Source organism: Thalassophryne amazonica, chromosome 10 (assembly GCF_902500255.1).
Source record: "Thalassophryne amazonica chromosome 10, fThaAma1.1, whole genome shotgun sequence".
In the NCBI taxonomy this organism is placed as follows: Eukaryota; Metazoa; Chordata; class Actinopteri; order Batrachoidiformes; family Batrachoididae; genus Thalassophryne; species Thalassophryne amazonica.
Genome location: NC_047112.1, coordinates 12,405,965 through 12,429,613, shown reverse-complemented (window position 1 = coordinate 12,429,613; position 23,649 = coordinate 12,405,965). Strand labels below are relative to the sequence as shown.

The following is a 23,649-nucleotide window of genomic DNA, read 5'->3' as shown; positions in this document are numbered from 1 at the left end:
TTCCACACATCTTAAACATAGCAAGTTCCAACACAGATTATCTGGAATTTTGTGTTTGCAAGTTTTCAAGGTCTCTATTGCCATCTACTGGCCAGTAGTGTTCATGGCAGTATTCAAACTGAAGCTGGGCTGATATTTTCAATCACTGTACTCGTATGTTCAAAAACCACACGTCGGACGCGTTTTTCCAGAAGCAAAACATAAACAAAGCTTTTTGTCAAAGTTTAAAAAAAACAAAAAACATTACAAGACAGGTCTGCAGTGTTTGCACAGGAGGTTGGATGCTTGTAGCGCTTCAGTAGCGGGATACCCTCACGACGGCTGACCAGAATATCAAACAGATTTGATTTTCATTCGACCATACAATCGCCAATCAGGAGGTGGTTGTGAGATGTTAAACGCAGCTCTTTACTCCATGTATACTAAACGATGCAGGACACGTGATTAACCTGAAACTCTGTGCCATCCAAAAAATTCTCGCACAAATGAAAAATCACCTGAAAAAGGGCCAAAAGTCATACTGGCACCAATAGATCATTCGCCCTATTGACGTTTCAAATCCTGCAAAACCTCGGAGAGGTCGCTGTGCTCTCAGATCTCAGTAACATTGAGAACTGCGTTGATACGCTCTGATCGGGCTGCACTTTAACCGCTGCACATGGACAACACCATTAACATTGCAACATAAAACTATTTTTATATTGTGCCTAAAACTCCATGACTATATTCTCTGGGTTTATAGACATTGTTATTGCATTTATTTATGTAAACATGCGAGAATCACAGACTGTCTCTCCATTATTTTCAGTGGGAGCTGCTGTGAGACTAATCACTCTCTGATCATGTTTGTTCTGGGGGGGGAAGTGAAGTTTGCTGTTTAACGTCTTGATTATTGTTCTTTACAACACTGTTTGTCCTCTTTGTTACAGACTAATATATATATAAGATGTCTGAACTTCGGTTTGCATTTATTAAATTCCACGCAGATTAAACGTAGCAGACACGTTTTTAGGAAGGAATTGTTTTAGGAAGTTTTCAGGGTATCCATGGAGTAGTCTCTTATTAACGTGATGAAAGCATAAAAAAATACATTTTTGTAGTATAATATTAATTTACAATTGTCATCATGTGGATTCTCTATATGTTGTTTGACTGCAGCGACTCTCTGACGCGCAACGGATTATGGGATACGTCAGTAAGGTGAATGGCAGTGTTCTATTTATTTTGACACGGGTTATATCAGACGGTTAATTACAACTTGGCTTTTTTCTTTTTTTTTTTTTTTTGGAAAATGTCTTTTTTTTACAAATTAAAAAATGGCATATTTTACAAAAGCACATTTATCTGTAAACACCAGCACACGACACCTCACATTAACGTGTTGGTTTACATAGAATGAATCATCCAATCAGTGTGAGCAGAGGCACATTTTACCCAGAATGCCATCTGTCTGTGTTTGTTACAAAACTTCATAATTAGTGCATTATTCAACATTAAAAGATATATGTTATACATGAGGAAAATACGTATTTGAAACCCTTGCATTTTGCAAGTTCTCCCACTTAGAAATCATGGAGGGTCTGAAATTTTCTTCTTAGGTGCATGTCCACTGTGAGAGACATAATCTAAAAAAAAAAAAAAAAAAAAAAAATCTGGAAATCACAATGTATGATTTTTAATAATTTATTTGTATGTTACTGCAGCAAATAAGTATTTGAGCACCTGTGAAAAGCAATGTTAATATTTTGTACAGTAGCCATTGTTTGCAATTACAGAGGTCAAACGTTTCCTGTAGTTCTTGACCAAGTTTTCACACACTGCAGCAGGGATTTTGGTTCACCTCCTCCATACAATCTTCTCCAAATCTTTCAGGTTTGGAGTTTCAGCTCCCTACAAAGATTTTCTATTGAGTTCAGGTCTGGAGACTGGCTAGGACACTCCAGGACCTTGAAATGCTTCTTATGGAGCCCCTCCTTAGTTGCCCTGGCTGTGTGTTTGGGGTCATTGTCGTGCTCAATGCTCTTACTAAGGGAAGAAGGTTGTTTGCCAAAATCTCGCAATACATGACCCCATCCATCCTCCCTTCAATATGGTGCAGTCGTCCTGTCCCCTTTGCAGAAGAGCACCCCCAGAGTATGATGTTTCCACACCCATGCTTCATGGTTGGGATGGTTTTCTTGGGGTTGTTCTCATCCTCTAAACATGGTAAGTGGAGATGATTCCAAAAAGCTCTATTCTGGTCTCATCTGACCACATGACCTTCTCCCATGCCTCCTCTGGATCATCCAGATGATCACTGGAGAACTTCAAACGGGCCTGGACATGTGCTGGGTTGAGCAGGGGACCTTGCTACCCTGCAGGATTTTAAACCATGACAGCATCATGTGTTACTAATGTAATCTTTGTGACTGTGGTCCCAGCTCTCTTCAGGTCATTGACCAGGTCCTCCTGTGTAGTTCTGAGCTTTCTCAGAATCATCCTTACCCCACAAAGTGAGATCTTCCATGGAATCCCAGACCGAAGGAGATTGACAGTCATCTTGTGTTTCTTTCCACTTTCTAATAATTATCATAACAGTTGTTGTCTTCTACCAAGCTGCTTTCCTGTTATCCTGTAGTCCATCCCAGCGTTGTGCAGGTCTACAGTTTTGTCCCTGGTGTCCTTAGACAGCTCTTTGGTCTTGGCTATGGTGGGCAGGATGGAGTGTGATTGATTGTGTGAACAGATGTCTTTTATACAGGTAACAAGTTCAAACAGGTGCAATTAATACAGGTAAAGAGTGCAGAATAAGAGGGCTTCTTAAAGAAAAATTGACAGGTCTGTGTGAGCCAGAATTCTTGCTGGTTGGTAGGTGTTCAAATATTTATTTGCAGCAGTAACGTACAAATAATTATTAAAAAATCATACATTGTGATTTCCAGATTTTTTTTTTTTTTTTTTTTTAGATTATGTCTCTCACAGTGGACATGCACCTAAGATGAAAATTTCAGACCCCTCCATGATTTCTAAGTGGGAGAACTTGCAAAATCGGAGGGTGTTCAAATACTTTTTTCCTCACTGTATCTTAACTTTGCACAAAAGACAGAATTGACATTAATGGAGCTATTCTATCAGTATTCATTTTATTTATACACCAAACCATAACTCAGCACTGCTTTATTTCCAAGACCTCGCCTGACGTCAGTGTTGTAATTGGGTAGAGAGTTGAGCTTTCAAGGATTCAAGGATTCAAGGATTCAAAAGAATTTTATTGTCATATGCACGAAACAACATGTTCCCTGCACAATGAAATGTGTCTACTGCATTTAACCCATCCTAATTGCCAGTAGGAGCAGAAGTCGCCATTAGGCGCCCGGGGACCAGCTCCAGATGTACATCCCTGCCTTGGTCAACAGCAGGGCTGAGCAAACCAAGACCGACCCATAACAAACGACACACAACACACATAGGCCGGCCCGGTACATAAACACATATTAGAAAAAAAGGAAAAAGGAGAGAAAAAAACCCTCATAGCCGCTGCGTTACACAGCAGCAATGAGGACAAAAAAAACCATCAGCACAGAAAAACAATAATCACACAGACAAACAAAGACGCAGGACGACAACCGAGATTTGAAGGTCCAGTTTATCAGAACACTCCGGAGGCAGCCTATTTGGCGCCGTCAACAACCTTGTCTGACAATCCTGGAGGGGGAGGGGCTCAGCCCTGAGCAGTCCACTGTCCACAGTCAACGTCAGAGCTGGAGAAGCTGAGGGGAGGGGGATGACCAGGGGAGCGAGGCTTAAGTGTTGATCTTCTTGAGGAGGTTTTTTATCACAGTGGCCTTGGAGTGCAGCTGTGTTTCGGGGAGGCCAAATGAATACCAGATTAGCAGACGCCTGAAAGATTCCACATTTCTGAGAACAGAGTGGCTCTCAATGCATCTGAATGTAGAATGTAGAATGTGGTCTTTACAGACGGTCAAAGCCGGTTTCCAGAGCTGCAATCCTGCCTGAGATGTTTTCCAGCGTGCGGTTAACACCCGCCGACTGCGCAGCCACTGCCTTCCCAATCAAATCAATCATGTAGGGCAGTCTGGACGGCCCAATCAAAGCTGCCTCCACTTTTTTGATTTTCCGGTAAACCAGCGCCATGCCCGCCCCACACAGCAGAAAGCCGGTCACCACCAAGCCAAATATATACACATCTTCGACGTCCTCCACAGAAAGCATGTAAAGGCACATGACCTGCCACAAGTCCATCATGTAACCCATCACATACGTCCCGGCAGGACAGGTCGGGTCCTCCACCCCCGAATGTCTTGTAGAAAAAATAGTGTCAATTGCGTTCAAAGACCACTTTAACAGATCCATTTTTGTCGTTTTCCAGAAGAACAAAGCTGCGGCCTCACAGACAACATGCCACAGAAGCAGGAAAGATAAGGAGGGAGGGAGAAGAGAAAAGTGCGTCCGTCTCGGCCAGCTTGCACTCGGCCAAGACGGACGCCCAGGGACTTTGCGGCTCCTCTCAGTTGCTTTTGTGATGGAAGCCATGTAGTAAACAGAAGCTTCCAGCAGGGGGCAGGATGCTCAAAGACAGAAGTGCTGACTCATTGTTTGGGGTCTGTTGTTGCTTTTGTTGCTTCCAAATGTGATCATGGCGTTAAAACTCAAAATCATTTTGTTAGTAGATGTAAGTGTACCGGAGACAATACTGGAATTTATTGGTTATCTGTAACTTCCGATATATTTTTGGGTGGTTTATTGTTTTAACTTTATCAAAGATAACTTTTCAGTTATATGATTATCTGTTATCAAAGATAATTTTTTGGTTATCTGTGCCCATGACTGAGAAAGGCAGATAATTCACAGTTTGGATGACAGTACTTTTTGTTTTCAAATGCTTAAGATCTCTTGCTTGCAACAATAGTCCATGAGCCTGAATCCAATTTTGTCCAATTGTGGACCATTTAAGGTCACTAAACTACACTTACAATCCAGCCTCAGTGTACCATGTATAACAGAAAAGTTGTATGATGTCCATACCAAAAGTGATGCAAATTATTTGTTGAGCTAGTCGTATTAATACATAGAATAGTACTGACTGTGTTAAATGCTTGATCTTCAAAGTGTACATAATAGCCAAGCAAGGTCAATCTATTAGATCTTATGACATGTTATCATGTAACACGATGACACAGCAACATATGGTGCAGACTATTTCTTTTTAAAATCATATTATCCCATCCAATAATTTGCATCACATTTGACCAAAATTGGAGCAACTTTAATTTTTGACCTCTGTGAAAAATGTTATTAATGCTTTTGTTGTATTTACCCTTTAACTCCTGAAAATTCAGTCATAGATAGTACAAACTATACAGTTTTGGAATCTTATTGGAATCAGACAAATAATGTGGTAGAATTTTCAATATGACTGGAGCATTTGTAGCTGATCCCTGTATAATACTGCGTCGACCTCAAACTGGCTTTCACCATGGCCACCATAGGTATTCTTAGCACCATGGTGTAATGAGGCTGGAATATGAGTATCAAAACCTTGCTTTGCCCATGGACTAGAAGTCTTAGAGCCCCTCTAACTATACAGGATTTTGTTTCACTCTCAAATAGGCCTACAACACATAGGACTGGTACTGTATCTGTATTTTTGGCTGAGAGTCAGTCACACACACTGTTAATTGCAAAGGAAATTTCACATATAGGCAAATTTAATTTCAAATATCTCATGTTAACTTAAGCATGTCTTTTAAGCAATACAAAAAATATTCCTTAATATCTTCCACCTGATTGTAATGCTCACACTGGGTCTCATGTATCAACGTTGTGTACGCGATATTTGAGTGTATATGGGGTGTACGCCAAAACGGCTGCGCTACTTGGCATTTATCAATGTGGTCGTTGGCGTACGCTGCGCTGAAAATATACACCAGGTCGAGAGGTGGTGTAAATTATACACCAAAATGAACCAGCGCTGGAATCCACATAATGAAGATCAGCATGATAAACAGTGCCATTATACAAAACAATGCATATGTTACATAAATAACACTTTCCTGATTATACTACATAATAATCAATACAAATCCCGCCTTTGGTTGGTCTCGAGCACAATCCGTGGCTACAGCGCTGACAGGAAGGAAAGCGCTGCTCGCCTTTTTCTCCAGACTTCGAGCCTGGAGCCAGAGCAGCGCTGAGCTTAACTTCATGTGGTGTGATCGTTTTAGACTATGAAATTGATAATAACAACTGTAGTTTCATCATTCCCTTAATTCGCCCGTGCTGCAACCAGGTTTTGTCGTCTCCATTCGGTTGTCACAATAAAATAAATACAGAAATACATTTAAAAAAATAAAGAAATCTGACAGATTAGGCATGTCTTATTAACTGAGTGAGCAAATATCCACATGTCAAGAATTATTGACATGTGAAAAGAGAATACAGTGGTCCCTCGCTATAACGCCGTTCACCTGTCGTGGCCTCGGAGTCTCGCGGAGTATTTAGTCCAATTTTGCATGCCTTTTTTTTTACAGTGTTCTGTGTTCTACGTATCTGTTTATAAGAATCTTGTTGCCCAGAAGAGAAAAGAGCGCCAACAACTACTCATAACTGTGTTTGTCACACAGAAACACACCTGCTGCAGCCAGGTGTGAGTGGGAAAAGGCGCAGCGCCAGGATGCAGAGGCCCGATCTGTGAAATACTGGTCAGTCACTATTAATAATTTCTTATGTGTTCAACCTCGTTCGTTGATCGTTAAAATTAATTCGTTAGTTCTAAATGGCATCATAATTATTTATAGGAAAACGTTCTATTTTTATTTCTCAAACAAATGTTTGGGCCTGAAAACAGTTTGGTCTTATTTTCCTACTAAGGTTTGAACTTTGAGAGTGTTGACACACAAGAGAAAAGTGAAAAAATGTTCATGCCTGATTGAGAAAGTGTATAAACTGTGTAGTGAGGGGTTTTACAGCTTTGAAACGTCTATAATAATTGTAAAAAATAACGCTGCCTAACGTCGCGGTTTCGCGTATTTCGGGCTATTTTTTAGAACGTAACTCCAGTGATTAATGAGAGACCACTGTAACACTTTATTGATTATATACTACAAAACAATTGATACGACAGCCGCTTTTGACACTCTATTGGCACGCGTTGTGATTGGTGGAGTTCTTTTTCATTGCCATCTTTCCGGCTTCCATGTCGTAAAATGAGGGTGTGTCTGAAGCGGAGTCTGAATATTTATGGGCGTGTTTATTATAATTACGATCGTTTCCACCCACCGCATTTATCAAGATCACGTCAGGCGTACACCAGAAATGGGCAGATGCGCACTGCTTGATACATGTCACGGCGACTTTGGTGTATTTCAAGTTTACGCCGTAAATTTACGCCACAAGTGCGCAACATTGATACATGAGGCCCACTGAGTTTATTTTGTTGATTAGATTTGTTGTGAAGCATTTGACTCTAAAGGTTAGTGTTGACTAACATTGTAAAAACTATCGGTCGTAATTCGGTGCTTGCACAAAACCACCTACAACTTTACACATAACACGATTTATGCTGACTAGCGAACGGAGGAGGAATTGCATGCCATTCGTGAAAAATCAGAGCTGCCTCTCACACCTCGAGTTCTGTTCCACATGATGCGGTGTCTCTCCTGCAGGACACGTGTTTTGGGTGGGACACGCACGTGGGTCACCCGACTGTGTGTCCCTCCCATCGTCGGCTTGATGTTTGTGTGCAGGCTGTTTCGTCGTGATTTGCCCTGATTCCTACTTAATACTGCTATGTGTGAAGGGGCCGTTAACGACTCACATGGTGCAGATGTGCAGGGTCCTCAGGTTTGAATGCCAGCCTGGAGGATTTTTGCTGTGTGTCTCTTGCCATCCATGTTTTTGAAAATGGCGTGATTTTTCTTTTCATATTCAGAATAGGCTAATAAAAAATAAAATCACTGACAAACAGAAAAAATTAAAATGTATTCCAGACATGTAAGTCAGGTGAGGTAAAAAAAAAAAAAAAAGAAAATTGGAAACTACTGCGAGTGCCAGTGCTGGGAAGGGTGTGGGATGGGGTTGCCCTACTACAGGTGGGGGCACGGAAGCCCTCCACTGGGAATTTTTTTTGAAAATGAGTTACCAAATGGTGCATTTTGAACACAATTTTAGAAATGTTATTTCCTCACAAAAATGTTTGTATTTTACATATTTACACAGAGTGAGAGTGATGGTAGCAAGAAAATAGTATACTCATTCCCATTACAACACCTTTCCATTTATGACATTGAAGTCAAACCACAGCGAGGACACGTTATGCAAAATTTGAAACTGCACAGCAAAGCATCAAAACTGATTGTAATATTCAATTAAATGTATTTGAACTCAAATGTAGCTGCAGTAGTAGTTCACATTTTGTCATTTCCCCACCTCTTATGGTGGTTTCATGGCCCCAGTTTTGGGAACAATCACATTTAAACAACTAACTTAGTATGAATGTTGCTTACAAGTAGCAGTACTGTTTGAATCATTTAAAAAACATGCAACAGTTCCCTTTGGCATGATGACAGTAAGGTAGATGGGAATCTGACATTTGACCTTCACCCGAGTGATGGACCTCTGGCTGACCTTGCCAGGGATATGATAAAAGCCACCTACATGTGTGCAACATTTGGTTCAAATTGGGTTGAAAATCAAATTCCTTGGCCTTTGCTAAAATAAATTCTTTAAGCATAAATTCTTTAAGGATAATTTTTGGGCTTACATGTCATTGGCTTCGGTACCACGTTTGGTTGAAATCATCAAAGTGGCCAGTTAGTAGTCCAATAAACATGTTGGCAGACATGACCTTTATTGACCTATGGTAAATCTGTCCTTGCTTGGAAAATTCCAGACCATACCTCTATATGTATGCCATGTTTGATGCAAATACACTCAACAAAAATATAAACGCAACACTTTTGGTTTTGCTCCAATTTTGTATGAGATGAACTCAAAGATCTAAAACTTTTTCCACCTACACAATATCACCATTTCCATCAAATATTGTTCACAAACCAGTCTAAATCTGTGATAGTGATCACTTCTCCTTTGCTGAGATAATCCATCCCACCTCACAGGTGTGCCATATCAAGATGCTGATTAGACACCATGATTAGTGCACAGGTGTGCCTTAGACTGCCCACAATAAAAGGCCACTCTGAAAGGTGCAGTTTTGTTTTATTGGGGGGGGGGGATACCAGTCAGTATCTGGTGTGACCACCATTTGCCTCATGCAGTGCAACACATCTCCTTCGCATAGAGCTGATCAGGTTGTCAATTGTGGCCTGTGGGATGTTGGTCCACTCCTCTTCAATGGCTGTGTGAAGTTGCTGGATATTGGCAGGAACTGGTACACGCTGTCGTATACGCCGGTCCAGAGCATCCCAAACATGCTCAATGGGTGACATGTCCAGTGAGTATGCTGGCCATGCAAGAACTGGGACATTTTCAGCTTCCAAGAATTGTGTACAGATCCTTGCAACATGGGGCCGTGCATTATCCTGCTGCAACATGAGGTGATGTTCTTGGATGTATGGCACAACAATGGGCCTCAGGATCTCGTCACGGTATCTCTGTGCATTCAAAATGCCATCAATAAAATGCACCTGTGTTCTTCATCCTTAACAGACGCCTGCCCATAACATAACCCCACCGCCACCATGGGCCACTCGATCCACAACATTGACATCAGAAAACTGCTCACCCACATGACGCCACCCCCCTGTCTGCCATCTGCCCTGAACAGTGTGAACCGGGATTCATCCGTGAAGAGAACACCTCTCCAACGTGCCAAACGCCAGCGAATGTGAGCATTTGCCCACTCAAGTCAGTTACGACGACGAACTGGAGTCAGGTCGAGACCCCGATGAGGACGACAAGCATGCAGATGAGCTTCCCTGAGACGGTTTCTGACAGTTTGTGCAGAAATTCTTTGGTTATGCAAAACGATTGTTTCAGCAGCTGTCCGAGTGGCTGGTCTCAGACGATCTTGGAGGTGAACATGCTGGATGTGGAGGTCCTGGGCTGATGTGGTTACACGTGGTCTATGGTTGTGAGGCTGGTTGGATGTACTGCCAAATTCTCTGAAACGCCTTTGGAGACGGCTTATGGTAGAGAAATGAACATTCAATACACGAGCAACAGCTCTGGTTAACTTTCCTGCTGTCAGCATGCCAATTGCATGCTCCCTCAAATCTTGCGACATCTGTGGCATTGTGCTGTGTGATAAAACTGCACCTTTCAGAGTGGCCTTTTATTGTGGGCAGTCTAAGGCACACCTGTGCACTAATCATGGTGTCTAATCAGCATCCTGATATGGCACACCTGTGAGGTGGGATGGATTATCTCAGCAAAGGAGAAGTGCTCACTATCACAGATTTAGACTGGTTTGTGAACAATATTTGAGGGAAATGGTGATATTGTGTATGTGGAAAAAGTTTTAAATCTTTGAGTTCATCTCATACAAAATGGGAGCAAAACCAAAAGTGTTGCGTATATATTTTTGTTGAGTGTATGAGTGAAAAACTTCAAATTTGACTTTTGATACTAATTTTCTTAACCTCGTGATTGACCTTTGGCAAAATTTACCTCATATAGGGAATTCTAGAATCCACCTTTATATGTGTGCCTAATTTGTTGCAAATTGGAGTGAAAAAATATATATTTTTACATTGACCCATCCTAATGATTGCCTTTTGGCAAATTTGATGTAGCCTAGGCAGTTTCAGATCCCCACACCATATGTGCCAATTTTTAAGGATATTGCCAAAACAAACCCTAAATAGAAAATTGCTGCCTCAATGTCGGGTCCTTTGACACTGAGCCACTGTTGGAGAGCAGTTGGAGATGGAATTTGTGACCAAAACACGTGAACAAGTGACAGAGGGGGATGGAGAGAGCACTTAAAAACGACTGTTATGCATTACACTCCTGCAGAATTATTTGTCTCAATACCCCCCCCCCCCCCCCAAAAAAAAACATTAAATACATTAACATTAAATAAGTCCAGATGTCCTGATGATGCAACTGTGGCCAGATTGGCAGCAACTCGGCCACTTCCAGATGTGGCTGTTACTCTCCAATCATCTCCGCGATTGTAGCGTGCTCCTCTGCAGCTTGTGCATGTTCTTTCATGAATTACTTATGTTTGGAGTCCCAGAGAGTAAATTCAGAGGGCTGCACAACACCAATGATTGCTCAGGGAGTACACTGGGAGAAGCCTTGTTGCCTCACAAACACTGAAAAATTCAAAATTCAGGCATGACACTGGCGACATGTTATGAGTGAAGCAATAGATGACCCAGAGAAAGTCACGCAAAGTGCCATTCATAGGATGTCGCAGCCCAGTGAGATGCCAGCTAACAAAAAAAAAAAAATCCCAAAACGTGAGTCAAATGTTATGACCATAGGTGAGAGTAGGAACAAAGATTCACCAGTAGATTGATAGCTTCACCTTTTGACTCATCTCCCTTTTTTGTCACAGCAGTATGGTAGAGCAAATGCAATACTTCCCCTGTTGCACCAATTCTCCGGCCAATCTCATGCTCCATTGTACCCTCACTCATGAATAAGACACCAAAGTACTTGAACTCCTTCACTTGGGGCAAGACCACATTGCCTACCTGGAGTAGGCAATACATCGGTTTCCTGCTGAGAACCATGGCCTCAGATTTAGAGGTGCTGATCCTCATCCCAGTCGCTTCACTCTCAGCTATGAACTGATCCAGAGTTTTGGAGACCACAGGCTAATGAAGCAGGACTACATCATCTTCAAAAAGCAGTGATGAGACCCTGAGCCCACCAAACTGGAAACCCTCCTCCTCCTGACTACGCCTCGATATCCTGTCCATGAATATCACAAACAGGATAGGTGATAAGGCGCAGCCTTGGCGGAGGCCAACCTCCACCGGAAACGAGTTCAACTTACTGCCGAGCACCCGAACACAGCTCTCTCTTTGTGAGTACAGAGATTGGATGGCCTTGAGAAGGGACCCCCTCACTCCATACTCCCACAACACCTCCCACAGTATCTCCCAGGGTACTCGATCATATGTCTTGTCCAAGTCCACAAAACACATGTAGACTGGTTGGGCATACTCCCAGGCACCCTCCAGGATCCTTGTGAGAGTGAAGAGCTGGTCAGTTGTTCCGTGACCAGGACAGAACCCGCATTGTTCTTCTTCAATCAGAGGATGGACTACCGGCTGAACCCTCCTTTCCAGCACCCTGGAGTAGACTTTACCAGGGAGGCTGAGTAGTGTGATGCCCCTGTAATTGACACACACTCTCTGGTCCCCCTTTTTAAATATGGGGACCACCACCCCAGTTTGCCACTCCCTAGGCACCGTCTCAGACTTCAACCCAATGTTGAAGAGACGTCTCATCCAAGACAATCCCTCCACACCCAGAGCCTTCAGCTTTTCTGGATGGATTTCATCAACCCCGGGGCCTTGCCACTGTGGAGTTTTTTGACTACCTTAGTGACTTCCACCAGGAAAATTGATGAAAATCCTCCATCAGCTTCGAACTCTGTCCCTACTATAGTGGGCACTCTGGTCGGATGCAGGAGTCCCTCAAAGTTTTCCTTCCAATGCCGGATTACATTCTCAGTTGAGGTCAACAGAGTCCCATTCTTACTGTAGACAGCTTGGATGGTTCCCCATCTTCCCCTCTTGAGGTGCCTCATGGTCTGCCAGAAGTACCTTGGTGCATGCAATTAAATTGGGATAAGTTTGAGAAAAAGAATGGATTGATGGGTACAACTCCTGCCTGTCTTTCAGCCAGTACCACTACCATCGCTATGGTGATTTGAAAGTAGTGTTTACCCACCTTTTCCTCTTCCTTTAAAGAGACACTGCGGTTAGGAGACAGTGTGATTAACAGCAGTGTTGGGGAGTGGGCCGTGCAGAAGATAGGAATGCTGTGTATAATCACAGCAGGGAGCTAACTCTGCTGCTTCAGTCCTTTTTTGGTGACTGCTTTACCTCCAGGTAGCCTGTAACTGAAATAAATTTTTCCAGTTGACATTTAAAACACTGACTTTCTTAAGTCAGTATTGCTGCCAAAATCACAAACAGTTTCAATTTCTCTATTTTCCTTTATATAGCGCCAAATCACAACAGAGTTGCTCAAGACGCTTCACACAGGTAAGGTCGAACCTTACCAACCCCCAGAGCAACAGTGGTAAGGAAACAGTTTGGGTTTCGGAAAAATGATGCCCTAAATGTAATTCAGCAAGCATTAATTTGCAGATTATCATAAGGTGTACCACAATGTGGCCTCATACGGAAGAAAATGAAAAAAAAAACAAACAACAAAAAAAAAAAAACAGTACTTCACCATGACAGCCATTTCCAGCTGGGTGGAGTGAGACTGTTGATTTAGAGTCACCCAACATTGAACATGTTGTGCAACACATGTTTATTTGTCTATCTTGTTAATTTTTGGATTCATTTGTTAAGTCTGTGGTGTACACATGTGCTACACTTAGTCTGTCCATTGATTAGCACCAACCTGATGCATCAGGAACTCTGTGTAACTTACTCTTCTTTACTTAGTAATTTGCCATTCTTTGGGAGGGCTCTAACTTGGATATCTCTGGCACATCATGTGGCATTGTTTTTGGAGTTTTCCATTTTCAAACAGCAGGGAAATATTTGCACTACTGATGGTTGTTTCAAAGCAGCTTATGTGTCATTCCTCACAGTAGCATCAGACAAGAACAGTTGGTGTCCAAAAACAAACCCACAGAACGTGTCTAGGTGTTTGGCTGAGCACAAACAATTATAGAAGTTCACTTTTTGGCTCCAGCACTGACACTACCTAGTGGAATGGGTGGTAATTTCTTCTTAACTGTGTGTCCTGCTGAAAACAACATGATCACTGACATCATTGCAGCAGCTCTAAAGGTTGGGATTATTGATAGAGAATCTGGCTCATCCCCAAACTATAATCACTTGTCCACAGTTCAACATGCTACAAAATATTATATGTATTTGTATTTGCTTGGTAGCAAGTCTACAATCAACTGCACCAACTAAACACATTGATGTCAAACAAGCCAATAACTGTCAACTAATTCTGACAAGTCTTTTGTGGTAGTTTTGGACGAGACTCTCTGATGGTAAAGCTGTCACTGAATATGTCTTGGACTTTAAATTAAAATTATCCCAGGGTTCCTCACATTGTCAGTGTGATGTAAGACACATGACGTTAACTGGTCTAATTGATTCCGATGTCTCACTGGACCAAGAACTGTCATTTCAGTCTCATCAGAGTTTAAAAGTAGGAAGTTGCTCGACATCCAGCTTTTCACTGATGCAAGGCAGTCTTATAAAGATTTAATGTGGATGAGATTACCAGTAGTTATCGGCATGTATAACTTAGTATCATCTGCATAACAGTGAAAGGTAATCCCAAAAAAGAACTGGAACACTGCAAAACAGTGTATGCAAAATAATGTCACATACCTGTCAGCTGCTTCTGCCACTTATTTTTTTTTTTGATGAATAAAATCAATTTGTGATGAAAACTGATGTAAAAAAAAATGTCTATTGCTGCCTTGAGAAAAAAAAAAAGGCACCATTCCTGAAGAAAAGAATCCCTCCACCTTTTTCCACAATGATTTTCTTTGTCTCTTAAGATTTAATAACAAATTTAAAAAAAAAAGGTTTAGCATTTCTGTGCCTTTTCTGGTGTGTTTCAGTGAGGATCTGCCACTAACAGAGCAAACAGTCAGAGTGCACCCTCTCTCATCAGGCAGAGAGAGTACCACGTGACATTCTATGGTGTGTAGGATTGGCTGCGAATCATCTAGAGAAGAAACCCATTTTACAGATGAATATTTGTTGTATCACAAAGTGGTTGAATGAGGTTTCTGTCATGTCGTGTTCCTTTACAATTTATAGAAACATAACACTTACCTGTCTCTTCGTGTCTCCCCAAACCCAGAGGGCTAAAACAAATTTAGCAATTAAAAAATTTACATGAATGTTGTCCAGTTGCATGAAGACCATTTCTGCTCTTCACTTTTCTGAGCACTCCTCACCTAAACCAAAGCAGAGCTCCCTGATTCACGGGATTTTGATTATAACAATAACACTGGTCAACAAAAACAAAACATTTTTCTTGCATGGACTTAGAGAGCTGAATTAGGGTAATTTTGGGGTGCTCATATTTCCTCTAGCACATTATACTTTTCTGCAACCTGCATGTACCATATTGGTGAATTACGCAGAAGTTGCTCATTCACTCACGAGTTTGATGCCATTAATCATGTACAAAAGCATCTGCAAAAGCATTGTTTTTAAATGAGGTTTGCAAAATGTGAACAAGAGCTGTAATATCATTTGTGGCGTTGAAGAAGCATATGAGACTGCAGTTTTTGCTTCAGTGCTTGATATGAGAAATATTTTCATATCTCAAAAATGTGATATGATTGGCAAAAACTAAAACCAGATTTGGATTCAGTGCCACAAATTAGCCAAAATCTGCAGAAAAACTCAAAGCAAGAAACATCATCTTGACCAGTGTAATCTAACAAAAGAAAGACTGATGGTGAGTCTTTATGTATTTATGAATGCTGTGTTGTTGTTGTTTTGTTTATATATTATTAAATGTGGTGAGTTTTCAGGGAGATACTGATGGCTGTATCAGCTAAATAATCTTGTTTAGCAAATACATAAATAAATGCATAAACACACACACACGCACATACACACACAAAAGCCCAAACTGAAACTGTTCCCTGGTAAATGGTCACATAATATAAAGAGTGTGAAATAAAAATCTATCAAAGACAAATGATGGGAAAAGACTGAACAGTGATGCCACACAAACAGCTGGAACATAGCCTGGGGGCAATACATGCACACAACTGCTGCATGTGATGCGCATGTCCAATGCGATGCCCCTACAACACTTGCAGTGTGTTCCAGGCTTAAAACATGTACAGTAGTGTTGAGAATAATTGTAGTGCTATGTGACTAAAAACATTAATCCAGGTTTTGAGTATATTTCTTATTGTTACATGGGAAACAAGGTACCAGTAGATTCAGTAGATTCTCACAAATCCAACAAGACCAAGCATTCATGATATGCACACTCTTAAGGCTATGATATGCACACTCTTAAGGCTATGAAACTGGGCTATTAGTTTAAAAAAAAAAAAAAGTAGAAAAGGGGGTGTTCACAATAATAGTAGTGTGGCATTCAGTCAGTGAGTTTGTCAGTTTTTTGGAACAAACAGGTGTGAATCAGGTGTCCCCTATTTAAGGATGAAGCCAGCACCTGTTGAACATGCTTTTCTCTTTGAAAGCCTGAGGAAAATTGGGCGTTCAAGACATTGTTCAGAAGAACAGTGTAGTTTGATTAAAAAGTTGATTGGAGAGGGGAACACTTATACGCAGGTGCAAAAAATTATAGGCTGTTCATCTACAATGATCTCCAATGCTTTAAAATGGACAAAAAACCAGAGACACATGGAAGAAAATGGAAATCAACCATCAAAATGGATAGAAGAATAACCAGAATGGCAAAGGCTCACCCATTGATCGGCTCCAGGATGATCAAAGACAGTCTGGAGTTACCTGTAAGTCCTGTGACAGTTAGAAGACACCTGTGTGAAGCTAATTTATGTGCAAGAATCCTCCGCAAAGTCCCTTTAAATAAAAGACATGTGCAAAAGAGGTTACAGTTTGCCAAAGAACACATCAACTGGCCTAAAGAGAAACTGAGGAATATTTTGTGGACTGATAAGAGTAAAACTGTTCTTTCTGGGTCCAAGGGCTGCAGAAAGTTTGTGAGACGACCCCCAAACTCTGAATTCAAGCCACAGTTCACAGTAAAGACAGTGAAGCATGGTGGTGCAAGCATCATGATATGGGCATGTTTCTCCTACTATGGTGTTGGGCCTATATATCGCGTACCAGGTATCATGGATCAGTTTGGATATGTCAGAATACTTGAAGAGGTCATGTTGCCTTATGCTGAAGAGGACATGCCCTTGAAATGGGTGTTTCAACAAGACAATGACCCCAAGCACACTAGTAAACCAGCAAAATCTTGGTTCCAAACCAACAAAATTAATGCCTCGCAGATGTGAAGAAATCATGAAAAACTGTGGTTATACAACTAAATACTAGTTTAGTGATTCACGGGATTGTTAAAAAAGCAGTTTGAACATAGTAGTTTTGAGTTTGTAGCGTCAACAGCAGATGCTACTATTATTGTGAAAACCCCTTTTCTACTTTTTTTTTTACTAATAGCCCAATTTCATAGCCTTAAGAGTGTGCATATCATGAATGCTTGGTCTTGTTGGATTTGTGAGAATCTACTGAATCTACTGGTACCTTGTTTCCCATGTAACAATAAGAAATATACTCAAAACCTGGATTAATCTTTTAAGTCACATAGCTCTACTATTATTCTGAACACTACTGTACTAAGTCTGGCTATTTATCACAGCATGTGATCCTACATAAGCTGTTGTTCAGCAACTCTGTCTCTTGTTTTTTTTTTTCTTCTTCTTTGGTGCAGGCCTCGGTCATACTGGCTGAGTCATTTCCAATCTCTGCTGTACTGCTCGGAGAACAACCAGCTTGGTGTATTCTCTGAGGAGCTCCACAGCTGCAGCTGTCGCTACGAGAACAGCCTGTGTCAACTGCCTCCACCCTGCTCCGTTGGGGAAGGCTCGGCTTGTGTGGCGTGTGCAACAGACAACCATACCCGCTGCGGGAGCTGCAGCCCGGGTTTTGCTCTGGTGCAGGGAGTCTGCAGGGCCATGGTTGCAGACTCGACGGAGAACTACCTTGGATTTGAGACAGATCTCCAGGATTTGGAGCTGGGGTACCTTCTGCAGAGAGCTGACCGCAGGCTGGAGGTATTTTTCTTTGACTCTTTGTTTAATCATGTTGGAGCTGTGCTGTCTTTTCAGCAGTAGCCTGGGGAGGTGGTGTTCAATTATGGGAACCATACGGCCTCATACTGTGGCCACAGAGGATTTTTTTTTTCCTTTTTCATTTCCACAGTATTTATTGTAGCACATTGTTTTGTTCTGAGACCTGTCTAGAGCCATTTTTTTATTCATATGAACTCTGGACAGTGTCAGGTTAATCAGGTCTGTACTTGTAGTTTTACACATATGGCACACAACAACACGTGGTCAGTGTCAGACACACACACTCAAAAACTGAAACTGCTCTATTTCGTTAAAGGGTCGGCAATGGGCTACAATGTTCAGGATGCAGTACTGCTTGATGCTAAGGACCAAGATGGTGCAGAATGTCCTTGTATCTGATCACCTCAGCAAGTCATTTCACTGATGATCAGGAGTTTAAGCTGAGGGGAGGAACTCATCAGTAAAACCACCTGGTGAGGCGATCAGATGCAATGAAAACCTGCACTGTCTGGGCTATTCATGGGCTGCGATTGCGCACCCCTGCTCTTGCCAATCCTGAAATCTGTGAGTATGTTGGCACTGGCGCTTACTGACCAATATTCCCAAATTTCATCAGCTCAATACTTAGACATTTCCATTGGTGCATTTGTGAAATGGCTTTTCTTCACATGCATGTATTTGTTTTTTTTTTTTTTTCTGTTTACACATCACACACCCCTTGTTTTTGTTGTTATCCATTGTCTCAATAATGTTGAGGATTCAGGCATAGCAATCCACATCAGGGTCTGTGGGAGCACTTATGGCTAATGAGCCCCATCTTTACAAACCAGTCTCAACCGCTCGGGCACAAAATGACTGCCCAGTAAGTCCAGTAAGGGATGTAGTTCACATTGGTTTTGCCGATTGTGATGCCTCTTCACATGCAATGCTTCTCTGCATTCCTCTTTGAAAACTGCAACACCGCAGTATACTGTGTTATGCCACAGTGTGCAGTTGGTTGCATTTTCTTCCCATGTTTGGTAGTCAATGTTACAAAGCTTTGCATATGTAACGTTTAAGATTGTCCTTGTAGTGCTTTGATGAAAACATTATCTGTGAATCCTATGGACAGTGACCTGCTCCCTTCACATATCGGCTCCATCACATATGACATGGATCATATTACTAAAGAGCTGGCAGATTAAAGACACTTTTTGGTGAAAAAGGTCATGTTGGAAAACCGAGCAAGAGAATGGTATATTTGAACAATTACAACATCTTCTTGCAGCTGCTCCTGCAATCAAAAAATGGCTCATTGGATGAACTCAATTCAGTTTTGGGCAGGATTTCCATCGAATACATATATGTAGTCCCAACTAAGTTAAATTAAATTATCTTGCATGGATGTGCTTTATGTGAGGTGTGGCTCCATATACTTCTTCTTCTTTGTCTTTCGGCTGTTCCCGTTAGGGGTCACAACAGCAAATTAATCATTTCCATCTCACCCTGTCCTCTCTAACTTTCTCTGTCACACCAACCACCTGCATTTCCTCCATCTCAGCACATTTATAAACCTGCTCTTTGGCCTCCTTCTTCTCCTCCCTGGTGGCTCCATCCTCAGCATCCTTCTCCCTATATAGCCTCGGTCCCTCCTGTGCACAGGTCCAAACCATCTCAATCTCACTCGTACTCCTTGTAACCACACTATTCCACCGGACTCCCTCTCAATCTCACACATGTACACAGTTTTGCTCCTACTGACATTAATTCCCCTTCTGTCCCGAGCATATCTCCACCTCTCCAGGCTAGACAACCTGCTCTCAACTTTCACAACAGATCACAATGTCATCTGCAAACATCATAGTCTATGGAGACTCCTGTCTGATCTCATCCTTCAACCTGTCCGTCACCATTGTGAACAAGAGAGGACTCAGAGCTGATCCTTGGTGTAATCCAAGGATCTGCTGGGATAACATTTGGTCCCAGTCTAAATAGAGTAAAATACACTCTATTATAGAGTGAAATCAGCTCTAGTGTCTTGTGAAATCACATGTTTCTACTCCAATAAGAGTTGATTTTACACTGTGATAGAGTATATTTAACTCTATTTGGACTGGGACCAAATGTTACCTCAGCAGAGTAAATTTTTGTCTGCAAAATTTACTGTGTATCCTTGTACATGTCCTGCACTACCCTCGCATACTTCTCTGCCAGACTTCCTCATACAATACCACAACTCTTCTCCAATTTCTTTTCACTTGCATCTCTTACAAAGAATGTGGTCCACCTGTGTGCACCTTCCTGTACTCTGTCACCCTGTGCTCCTCCTTTTTCTTAAAGTAGGTATTCACCACAGCCATTCCCATCCTTTTTGCAAAATTAGTGACCAGCTGCCCTTCCACATTCCTGTCCTTGATACCATATCTATCCATTACTTCCTCATCACCTCTGTTCCCTTTGCCAACATGCCCATTGATGTCCAATCCTATCACAACTCATGCTTGGGCACTTTCTCCACCACCTCATCTAACTCATCCCAGAAATCTTCGTTGTCGTTCTCACAACCTGAGGCATATGCACTTATGACATTCATCATCACCCACTCAATTTCCAACTTCACACTCATCACTCTGTCATACACTCGCTTAACCTCCAACACACTCTTAACATACTCTTGATTTAAAATGTCCCCAAAACCATTTGTCTTCCTATTGTCACCATGACACAACTTCAACCACCTATACTCCTGCTCTTACCTTCTTACTTTGCCCTTCCACTTGCTCTAATGTACGAACAATATGTCTACCTTTCTCTGCTCCATCATGTCAGCCAGCTCTCTGCCTTTACTAGCCATACTGCCAACATTCAAAGGCCTGATTTGCACTTCTCCCCTTCTAGTTGTCATCTTCTCCTGCTGTCTGTGGACACGTTCTCCTCCTCTTCTTCTTCTTCAGCCAGCAGTAGCTCAATTTCCACCAGCACCCTATTGGGCAATGGTACTGGTGGTGCTCATTGTTAACCCGGGCCTAGACTAATCCAGTATGGAAATTTGATTTATGCTCTGAAAAATAAAAATAAAATCCTACCCCTCCCTTCCCACATCCCTTCAGTGACACACCTCAAAGATGTATGGACATGCACTGATTGAAGACTGTTGGAGGATGAGACTACAAGATTGTGTGTGTGTGTGTGTGTGTGTGTGTGTGTGTGTGTGTGTGTGTGTGTGTGTGTGTGTGTGTGTGTGTGTGTGTGTGTGTGTGTGTGTGTGTGTGTGTGTGTGTGTGAGAGAGAGAGAGAGAGAGTGTGTTGGGGACCTCCTACTATTCAAAGTGTTTAAATCCCCTCCACTTCCCTTAAATCAAGTGAGAACAATTCAGTCAAAAGAGGTAGACATTGTCATGTTAGATTTCCAGAATGAGTAGGATTGTTGCCCCCTCCTACCACAAGTGAGCTGTTATTTTGTTGCATTCAGTGTCACTTGTAATCAATATTACCTCGTGTGTAAGCATGTATAATACTATGACACATACCTATACCTTTAGACAATTGTTATGATAAATCTGGGTGATTACGTCATTTTTGGAATCAGGACAGCAAAAATAGGCAATGGGAGACAAGCTTAAAACCTACGAGGGTAGGCTGAAAAGTTCTAAGGCTCCCCATGAAGGAGTAATGCATTAACTGCATTATAGTGAGCCTTAGAACTTTTCAGCCTACCCTCGTAAACCACCAAATGATCTCACCAGAGATATTTACTGCATACCAGCATATTTTCCTCTCTTCTCTGATTTTCTGGACTATGACATGAAGAAGTATAACTCAGTCCTACATTGGAATTGTGACCTGTTGGTGCTGGTGCTTATCTCCAGATTTATAATAGTGAAGTGGGTGGGAGTCTATAACTCCACTAGGCAGAATCCTTGTCTGACCCAGGTTACTAGTACAACTGGGTGGACGAGGACATTGAACATTAAGTATCTTTTCCAAAGACTCAGACAGGTAGCGTGAGCAGGATTCAAACTCATTTCTACAGATTGGTAGACCAGCATCTTATACACTGAGCTACTTGCTCTGTACTATTAAACAAAACCAAACAAAAAACTTGTTTGTGAAATAATCACAAGACTGGTGCATGTATAAAGCTTTTGTTTGTTTATTTATTTATTTATTTATTTTGTCTACTAGGTCCATGCCATCTTCATCAGCAATGACATGCGACTCAACAGTTGGTTTGACCCGTCCTGGAGAAAAAGGATGCTGCTGACACTGAAGAGCAACAAGTACAAGTCAAACATGGTCCACATGCTGCTGGGGATATCCCTGCAGGTCTGCCTTACAAAGAACAGCACTCTGGAGCCTGTCCTGACACTCTATATCAACCCCTTTGGAGGTAGCCATTCAGAGAGCTGGTACATGCCCATCGAAGAGGACAGTTTTCCTGATTGGAAAGCCACCAAACTGGACTTACCACTTGAGTGCTATAACTGGACTTTGACACTGGGAAACAAGTGGAAAATGTTCTTTGAAACCATCCATATCTACCTTCGGAGCAGGATAAAGACTCAGGATGGAGTGAATGATAGCATTTACTATGAGCCTTTAGAAATGACAGATCCTGCTAGGAACCTGGGCTACATGAAGATCAACAGTATCCAGGTTTTTGGCTACAGCATGCATTTTGATCCAGAGGCCATACGTGACTTGATTCTCCAACTTGACTACCCTTACACACAAGGCTCCCAGGACACAGCCATGCTCCAGCTCTTGGAAATACGTGACCGTGTGAACCGCTTGTCCCCTCCAGGTCAACAGAGGTTGGACCTGTTCACTTGTCTTCTCCGCCACCGACTCAAACTTACTGCCAGTGAGGTGGTTCGCATTCACACCTCACTCCAGGCCTTCAGCTCACGTCTGCCCAATTCCCTGGACTATGAGACCACCAAGCTATGCAGCTAACAGCTGCTCGAGGGATTAAACAGCCACAAGAAGAATTCCTGGACATGTAAGTCATGCCATTGTGGTGCAGATGTTTGTAACTGCTCTGTCCCTGTGGATTAACAAACTGTCTGGTCCATCAGGACGAGCTGTGAACAGCTGAAGAATGTACCTGTCTGTTTTGGTTTCTGTTGTGTGGTGATTACATTCAGTGCTATATCAAAGAACAAAGTGGATCTGCAAGAAAGGCACAACTCTTTCTCAAGAACATTTCATGTAACAAAAGAAACCAACAGTACAAATGATACAACTTAAATACAAACCATCCTCTTTCAGTATGACTCTGCTCATTTATACTGCAAGTACCATGGCCAAACTAATGGACATTAAGGTAAAAATGGTAAAATCTGTTTGTTTGTAATTTTTATATGTTACTTTGCTTCAGTGACAGTGCACTTTCCATGAAGAACAGAATACAGTGGTGTCAGTCAAGATTTTGTAGATAAATTGGTATTAAAAACATTATGTTAAAACAGATGCCATGCTTTGGAATGTTTTTGAAGACATTTGCAAGTAGTTTATCCTGATTATTTGTTTTTGCCCAGATTCTTAAAACTAAAATAAATGTACTTACTTTTATGAAGCTTTCTTTTAGATACTTTAAAACAGGGGTAGGCAACCTGTTCCAGAAAGAGCCATGAGGGTGCAGGTTTTCTTTGCAGCCACTGACTCCACCAGGTGATTTTACTGATTAATATCACTTTGAGCAGATGGAATCAGTTAATCAGTGAAATCACTAC

General features: G+C 41.8%; 1 protein-coding gene across 2 annotated transcripts in view; it reads left to right on the top strand.

Moving 5' to 3' along the window:
• LOC117518329 (BMP/retinoic acid-inducible neural-specific protein 3-like) overlaps positions 1–23,387 on the top strand; it is a 178,325-nt gene extending 154,938 nt beyond the window's left edge. For both annotated transcript variants that reach the window (XM_034179433.1, XM_034179432.1), the window contains 2 exons: positions 17,575–17,917; positions 22,100–23,387. In XM_034179433.1, the coding sequence (XP_034035324.1) occupies positions 17,575–17,917; positions 22,100–22,870 (1,114 nt within the window). In that variant the 3' untranslated portion in view covers positions 22,871–23,387. The remainder of the gene's footprint in view (positions 1–17,574; positions 17,918–22,099) is intronic.
• Positions 23,388–23,649: the final 262 nt, after the last annotated feature.